This window comes from Penaeus monodon, chromosome 26 (assembly GCF_015228065.2).
Source record: "Penaeus monodon isolate SGIC_2016 chromosome 26, NSTDA_Pmon_1, whole genome shotgun sequence".
NCBI lineage: Eukaryota > Metazoa > Arthropoda > Malacostraca > Decapoda > Penaeidae > Penaeus > Penaeus monodon.
The window spans coordinates 940,877-948,376 of NC_051411.1; the positions used below are offsets into that span (position 1 = coordinate 940,877).

Below are 7,500 nucleotides of genomic sequence, written 5' to 3' on the forward strand. Positions count from 1 at the left end.
GCTGCAGCAAATAATGTTCCAGGTAATGTAATTTGGTGTTATATAACTTTGGATATGCGAAAACCATCGTGTGGCTGTCAGTGATTGTTGCTACAAGTTAATTCAGCATGAATTGCCAAAGTTTTTTTTTTATTATTATTATTATTTTGTAATGTCCTAAAATGTTCATAAATTGTTTAACTTCTTTAGTTGTATATGTTTTCTTATCCACTGGCAGATATTATTACAATGGCATTTAAAAATATAATTGTAACACAGTATCCCTTCTCATGAAAGAGCATGTTAGGAGTCTCTTACACACTTTTTTTTTTTTTTGAGAAATGTGAAATCAAATTTAATTTTTTTTATTTTTTACTGCAGCATCTACCACAGCAGCATCAGATGATGAGTTAGTGTGCCTGGATGATGATTATGTCAAGAAGAGGAAGGCAGAGGATGAGTTACAGAATCCAACTAAGAAGATGCGACCAGGCCCAGTGGATGATGACGATGATTTGATAATATTGTAGATTCCATAAGGATGTATGTTGTGTTTACAGTTAGCCTTTCCTCTTCAATTACAAAAGTAGTTTACAGAAAGTGATCCATTGTGTAATTTTATATTTGAATCTAGTGATAGCAAAGTGTACCCTTTGATTTTTGTATGTAATAATAATAATAATTAAGAACACTATTTTTATAAGTACCTTTATTAAGAATCTACGTAGGAAGCCAGCCAGCCCTAAAGTTGTGGAGAAAGCAAATTACAATCAACAAGTCTTCTTCCTCCTGTATGATGGTCCTGACTGAACATTCTTTGAGCAGGTGCCCCACACAGGAATGATCAATGGGAATAAGATTGTCTACCTGTGAGGTCATCTCTGTACCCAAACTATTTGGTAAACAAGTATTTCTCAAAAATTTCCTGCCACATCAGGATCTAAGGTCATCAGCAGTGTATTCAAAATAGGGTAAGGGCTTGAGGGCAAATCCCCCTGGTAATTTTTTTTTTTTTTTTTTTTTTGTTCGATAAGGCAATGTTTGTGGATTTCCAAAAAGGTTATGGTTAAAACAAATGTGCCAGACATCAAAGGTCACATAGCATTAAGTATTGTGGTAAAAAGGAGTTAATGATTAGGATAAGTGGACAGAAGGGGATGTAGAAGAAAAGACCATGCAAAATTAGGGGAAGCAAGGGCTGAGGACCAAGGTAGGGGTGCTTCCTACATTGGGCCTTAGTCCTGGTCTCAAGCCCCTCCTCACAAGAACGAGCAACAAGGGATGGGGGGGGGGGGGGCTTAAGTGCCAGCTCACTGTTTAATGATCTGGAATGAATGGTTATGAATGCATTTTAGTAGAAACGCTGACAGGCCTCGGATTCCAAATCTCCTCCCCTGTAAGCATCTTTAGTGATAAAATGAATGTTTTTGTACATGCTATGCTTGTGGATACCAGTAAAAACTTACCAAAAGTTGTTGGAAAAGGTATCTTTGTACAAAATGCAATTTAATTCAACATGCATCTACAGCAATAATGGTTACTCAGTTTACCCAACTTTTTCAATAACAAAAAAGGATGCCTGAAAATCAACTTACCTTTCACAAGTAATTTTATTGTGCACGATTTATTGCGAGTTACTACACACCTCAGTCAACTCATATTTAACCGAGATAAGACCACATTCTCCTGTGTAGTCATTGTGGTACTCAAAAACATGGCACTATATAAAGGGAGGAAGGCAAAGATGGCAGAAGCACCCTAGGTAAAACTAAGAGCTTTTCTAGGGTCATGGACTAGTTGCCTAACCCATTATAATTAATAATTTAGAGTTGCAATTAAGGGTTAAGCTTCCAAACTGGAAGCATGTTAGCACTCATGAGATCTGGCTCTACCCAGTAATGTCCAACTAGATTACTCATCCATGCTGTTAAAGGTTAAGCATCCTGTAAAAACATTGCACAACTATGCATAATATTGCACAACTATGCATAATATTCAACATTAAGTTTTATTAACATTAATTTAGCAACCCCAAATAGGTAATTAAAAAATGCTTTACTAAAAAGTTTTATTTTAAACTTTCTGGACAAGAAACTAGTCTTATCAAAGAATTTAATAAAGTTAATAATTCATTTTCTTCACCTAAATAAAACCTAGAAACTTGGGATATATTTTACAGATACAGTAAAACCAAAATGTACATTTCTAATCTGTTGAAAAATTACGTAATTTACGACCCCTTTTTGGACTTAGTCTTTACTTCCTTTGAGGGCTCTGAATTGGTCCTTTTGGCTGGTTTCTTGGTTCCTGTTGCACTAGTTGCTGCCCCTTTGGTTTTGGAGGCGGCCCCTAACTCATTACTCTTGGTCTGTTTCAACTTACTGGCTTTGGGGGGTACTTTGTTTTCTTTCTCACTTGGCACCTTTTTTGAGGCATTCTGTGCTGCTTTATCTTTGGTCTTCCCTTTGGGCGTGGTCTTTTTAATGCCAGTTTTAGTTCCCTGTGTGTTTTCTTTTGCTTTAAGCTTTGCCTTCTCTTTATTAGGCTTTGCTGCACTTTCCTTTTTAGCCTTGGGATTCTTTTCTTCTTTGTCCGCTTTGGGCTTCTTCTCACCCTGGTTAAGTGTTTTGTATTCCCTGTTGAACTGAAAGGGGAATGTATACAAGAATAAACTGGTTAACCATGAATCCTTGTTGCAACAGGGATACTGCTAGTTTATATTATACAACATTAAAATTTCTGAATGAATTTATACATCTACTTCAATACTTTACAACTTATTCTGATTAATCCCTACATGTACCCATTTAAATTGCAAGGGGCCATTCCATAAGTCTTAACATTTCTATCAGACTGATCCTTTAATTCAGAGACATCTACAAGGAATTTTATCTATATATGTGCATACTTGTTACTGCAATTAACAATTGTTACACAAATTAGGAAAATTTACCAAGCAATTCAGGTTTGTAATTCTCACCTTAAACCTTCCATGTGCTCCAGCCGATTCTGCACTGGTCTTCGTTCTTAGGATTGTTCCCTCCTCAAGTGCCTTCTTCAGAGCAGATTTAAGAAAGTGTCCTTTTTTGGACCAATCTCTATCTGGGTACTGTGCTGTAAAAAAAAAAAAAAAAAAAAAAAAAAAAACAAGTAAAACCCTCAAAGTCTACATTACCCTTGACGAGCTAAATGCAATGCACAGATTGAAAATGGTTAATAACATGAAGTTACAGAACCACTCCTGTCCCTCCAGCAATGCTACAAAGTACTTTCTGAAAACCAAGTCTTTGGAGCCCTTACCCATTAAGTACTTCTTGATGCCAGCATAGGAAATCCCTTTCCTCTCTGTGTTTGCCTTGACAGCCTCCAAAACAACTTTTGCAATACTGTCCACGGGTGGTTTGGCAACACTTTTCTTGGTGCCTGCCTTCACTGCTTGCTTTTTTGGCTGCACCTGTTTGGACTGAGGTTTGGGTTTGGACTTGGCTTTGGGCTTTTCTTCTTCCTCTTCCTCCTCTTCATCTTCATCTTCATCTTCATCTTCATCCTCATTCTCTTCTGCATCATCCTCGTCTTCATCTCCTTCCTTGTCATTTAATACATCTTTGACCTCATTTTCATCTATCTCTTCATCTTCCTCATCTTCCAAATCATCTTCTGCCTCATCCTCTTCGTCCTTTTCCTCGTTTCCATCCTCATCTGAACCCTCCTCTTCATTGCCTTTTGCCTTTAAATATGCAACGTACATAATTTCTAGGAAATGTTAGAAATGTTATTACATATGCCAAAAGAACCAACAAATGCAAATGCATTTAATACCCCAATATCTAAACAAAAATTAAAATTAATGTATAATAAAAAGACCAATCACATGCGACTGTGTGAAGGATGCCGAAACCATGTATACCTCGGGGTCATAATCATCATCTTCCTCATCCTCCAGGTCCTCCTCCAGGGTGAGCTTCTCGATGGTTTCCCCCTTCACCTCCGCAGCTTCTTCCTCAGACTTGTCAGAATCTACCTCAGCTTCATTTTTAGGCTTTGCAGCTGCTTTGACGGGTTTCTTGCGGGGAGGCATGTTGCTGTTCTTTTCCCACTGGCATGCACTCTGGAATAATTCCAATTCAGTCAACTTGTAAATTTCCATGAGATCATGACACTAGCTTGCAGAGACGTGCCTTTTTAAGTTAAGAAAATTATTAGCTTTGTTATATTTTACAGGGTCAAGGCAAAGACGAGTTGAAAATTATGGTTATTGGCATGGCCTACTTAACATAGGGGCTCGTTTGGTTGAAAAGAAGGGAGAGGAGGGAGGGGAGGGGAGGGCGTAGGGGTAAGGGTGTGGGGGTTGGTGTGAGATTTGCTTTCCTGAAATCTTTAAAAAAGTGTACGACCTGTCGAACTCGTATCAGCAATTATATACAATAATAATATATTAGGAATCAACTTATTCCACTATAAAATGACCATATTCTGGTAAGGCTTTACAGATGAATTTACAATATTTTTTTTTACGAAGTGACATCCTCTGAGACAATCGCAATTCACCCAAGGGTGCTATCTTAAGGCATTCCTAGGAATCCGAACTTGCCACATGAACCAAAATCCTCAACCAGTGGGCTTTCCAAACCTCACCCGATCGCCGCATTTCCCTGGCCCACACCTGATCCCCGCGGGATTTGTCGTATCCCATTTTCTTAAATTCTGACGTTACTCTTAACTGGTTTCATTTATCAGCAAGTTTTTCCTCTCTAAGTGTACATGGAATTTTCACCACCTTAGTGCGCTAACATTGTGTTGACATTTCCTCTAGATTTCCGAATGTAAATATAGCTCTGGGTAAGTTATGCTTAAATTAATTAATCTATTTGGTAATCTCCGAAACTTTAGAATTAACTGCAAACAAACTCAGTTCGGCCATTTTTTGGCTCAAGATAGTGGCTTACTTTAGTAACATAGGTAACCCCTAAGCGGTCGATAAACTGCATATAGCTCTTCATTAGCGGCAATACAGTGCATTGGGAAAATAATCCCTAAAATACTGGGTATTTCTTACCGAGAGGGACCCACCCTCCAGAAACGAAGTCCCAAAACCAGGATATCATGCTAACCCAAACTCCAAACCTAACCTTTCCTTCCTTCTATTTATTCCCTAAAGTGGGGGCAAGCTCCCCGTTCCCCCCCCCCCTCCTTTATAAACACTTCGCTTGTATTTTCTGTCATTTCTTGGCAAATATAATGCCGCTGCAGATGTATCTCTTGCTCATGACTTTTTTATGCTCTAGAATGACAGTGTCCATTTCCCTCTATGTCTGTGCGTCGCCTTCGGTAACATTTACTCTGGGCCTCGCATTTGGGTGGAAATAAACAAAGACTCCTGTTCGGCAATACTCAACCGGAACGTGAGCCAGGAATACATTACACACTTCTGATGCAACAGTGCCCAGACATCTATCTCTATCATATGCCGAGTATCTGGAGTTTATTTTTTTTATTTATTTTTTTTTTTATTTTATTTTATTATTTTTTTTTTTTTGGGGGGGGGTAATTCTCTAGAATACGAGACGCACTTTCGCTAGGGTCTAACTCCGTCAATTTCATTTTCAACAATATAAGTTGCCGTAACTAGACAGCACGTGCTATTCGGGCACTGCTCGAGGGGAGCGTTACTTTACAGGAAAATGTAATGCGACTATTAAAAGACACTGTACACGAATGCATGAAATAATCTGCGTGGGCAAAATGCTTCAGATATGAAGAATTGAAGAAAATAGGTGGCGACAAATGCACCGCTCAGTGCATGGGATCGGGTGGGGATCCAGCGCAACGCACGGACCGAGGAAAATGGACACCGTCATCTTTAGAGCATAGTAGTTATAAAACCAAAAAATGACGAAAATATTAGCTGCACTATACCGCTCAGACAGTCCACAACACCAGAACACAGCCAGAGTTCTTAATGTCGCATTCTTTAAGTTGGCACGTAGGGTTAATAAAGGGGGCTTCCCCCTGTCTAGGGAATAGAGGGTAGGAAAGGTTTGGTTTGGGTTTTAAGGTTCGCATGATAACCTGGTCTTGGGACTTCGTCCCTTAAGGGTGCGTCGCCTTCGGTAACAAATACCCAAAATGCTTACGAATATGGAAGTACCATAAGTTTTAATCCTCTGTCGACCCTAAAGATGGCAGAGGAAATGAAAAGTGGTCCACTAGGGGTTTTGAGTCTGGCACCCCTGCTTTAGACTTGGCAGTAGGCAACATGATAAAAACTTGAGGAAAATCAGCTGCGGTCTAAACACCAGTTTTAGAGAAAAGTTAGACAAGACTATGCAAAATCATTTACACGTTGACTCTTGATTTAGCCTCGATATTATTATTTATTTATTTATTTTTGCCATGGAGTACTTCGCCAGAGCCCATGCTTTGAGTCGAGTATTTTTCCTGCAACATTCCTTGTTCTAAGGCAGCCTACAGCGTCGGAGAAATACGCATGCAGTAAAGTTTACTCCGAAGTCATACTTACATTATGAGTAAGTCCAAGAGCGTCGTGCCTCTCTCAGCATTCACGAGCAGACGCTTCCAAGTGCAGGTCGGCCGAGGAAAGAACTCCGAGCAGTCTCGAACTGATCCCGGCGCTTGGTCAGCAGTTTCCGCCTCGCTCAGTAGGTGGAACAGCGAAAACGATGCCACTACGAATGCGTGACGGTAATTGTGGGGGGTTCTTGGCCATTAAAAGACGCTGGGCATGTTTACGCCTCGTGCCTTCCCTCGAGTTTGCTGAAAAGGACTAATTTAGGTGGGCAGGAAGATGCCAAGACATCGCATATACTTGCTCATTCCCCTTTCCTTTGCTTCTCCTCACAAGCTGATGGATTAATTACAAAAAAGCCACTACGGTCGTCGCGGCGTCTCCTTGTTCGGCGTAAACAAGGTCGTTTTCACTGTGAGAGGTTGAAATTATAGATAAATGGCTTGTCACATTGCAAAGTCAACAGTTATGTGAACTACATTAAGTAACCTGTTGGATACATTAAAAAAATATATATTGTTTAATCAGAGTCTGTATTTATTGTATACCTTGAAATATTAAGTCTGTCCTTTATAATTAATTAAGTTTGAGGTCTCGTGCTTTTTTATGTTTGATTATTGAATTTTTACGTTCAGTCCATGCTACGTTTCACTTTCATAGCGATATTGTCATCTTTGAACATCAGTTTTCACGGCCAAATATCGATATTTTGTTAGATGATTTATAACTGACTAAATACTTTCATGCCGGAGTTGACAGTTTCCCGCCATAAAAAAAAAAAAATACTAATAAAAAAAAATAATAAAAAAATAAAAAAAATAAAAAAAAATAAATAAATATATATATATATATATATATATATATATAATATATATATATATATATATATATATATATATATATGCTGCAGATAATGTCATATATGATTCTTAACTCAACTCTATATCTCTGTCTCTTTTAAGTATCCTTTTTGAGTAACTAGATTTATAGGATAA

At 38.5% G+C, this 7,500-nt stretch overlaps 2 protein-coding genes across 3 annotated transcripts in view; one reads left to right on the forward strand and one right to left on the reverse strand.

The window, feature by feature from the left end:
* The window catches only part of LOC119589814 (SUMO-activating enzyme subunit 2-like), a 25,495-nt gene extending 24,825 nt beyond the window's left edge, over positions 1–670 (forward strand). For both annotated transcript variants that reach the window (XM_037938384.1, XM_037938385.1), the window contains exons 12-13: positions 1–22; positions 361–670. The exon at positions 1–22 is cut by the window's left edge and continues 106 nt beyond it. In XM_037938384.1, the coding sequence (XP_037794312.1) occupies positions 1–22; positions 361–509 (171 nt within the window). In that variant the 3' untranslated portion in view covers positions 510–670. The remainder of the gene's footprint in view (positions 23–360) is intronic.
* Positions 671–2,033: 1,363 nt separating this feature from the next.
* LOC119589815 (histone H1.2-like) lies at positions 2,034–6,841 on the reverse strand. Its single transcript, XM_037938386.1, has 5 exons — positions 6,500–6,841; positions 3,887–4,087; positions 3,280–3,706; positions 2,960–3,093; positions 2,034–2,623 (listed from the first exon to the last, which is right to left on the reverse strand). The coding sequence occupies exons 2-5, from the start codon at positions 4,055–4,057 to the stop codon at positions 2,210–2,212; spliced, it is 1,146 nt and encodes a 381-aa protein (XP_037794314.1). The 5' UTR covers positions 4,058–4,087; positions 6,500–6,841; the 3' UTR covers positions 2,034–2,209.
* Between the last annotated feature and the right edge of the window lie 659 nt (positions 6,842–7,500).

Bases quoted from the DNA above. Each gene is read 5' to 3' on its own strand.
- LOC119589815 (XM_037938386.1), bottom strand. From the start codon at position 4,057: ATGCCTCCCCGCAAGAAACCCGTCAAAGCAGCTGCAAAGCCTAAAAAT. The intron at 3,094-3,279 runs GTAAGGGCTCCA...TTTTTTTTACAG, and splicing joins CATCAAGAAGTACTTAATGG to CACAGTACCCAGATAGAGAT. The intron at 2,624-2,959 runs GTGAGAATTACA...TTCCCCTTTCAG, and splicing joins GAGCACATGGAAGGTTTAAG to TTCAACAGGGAATACAAAAC.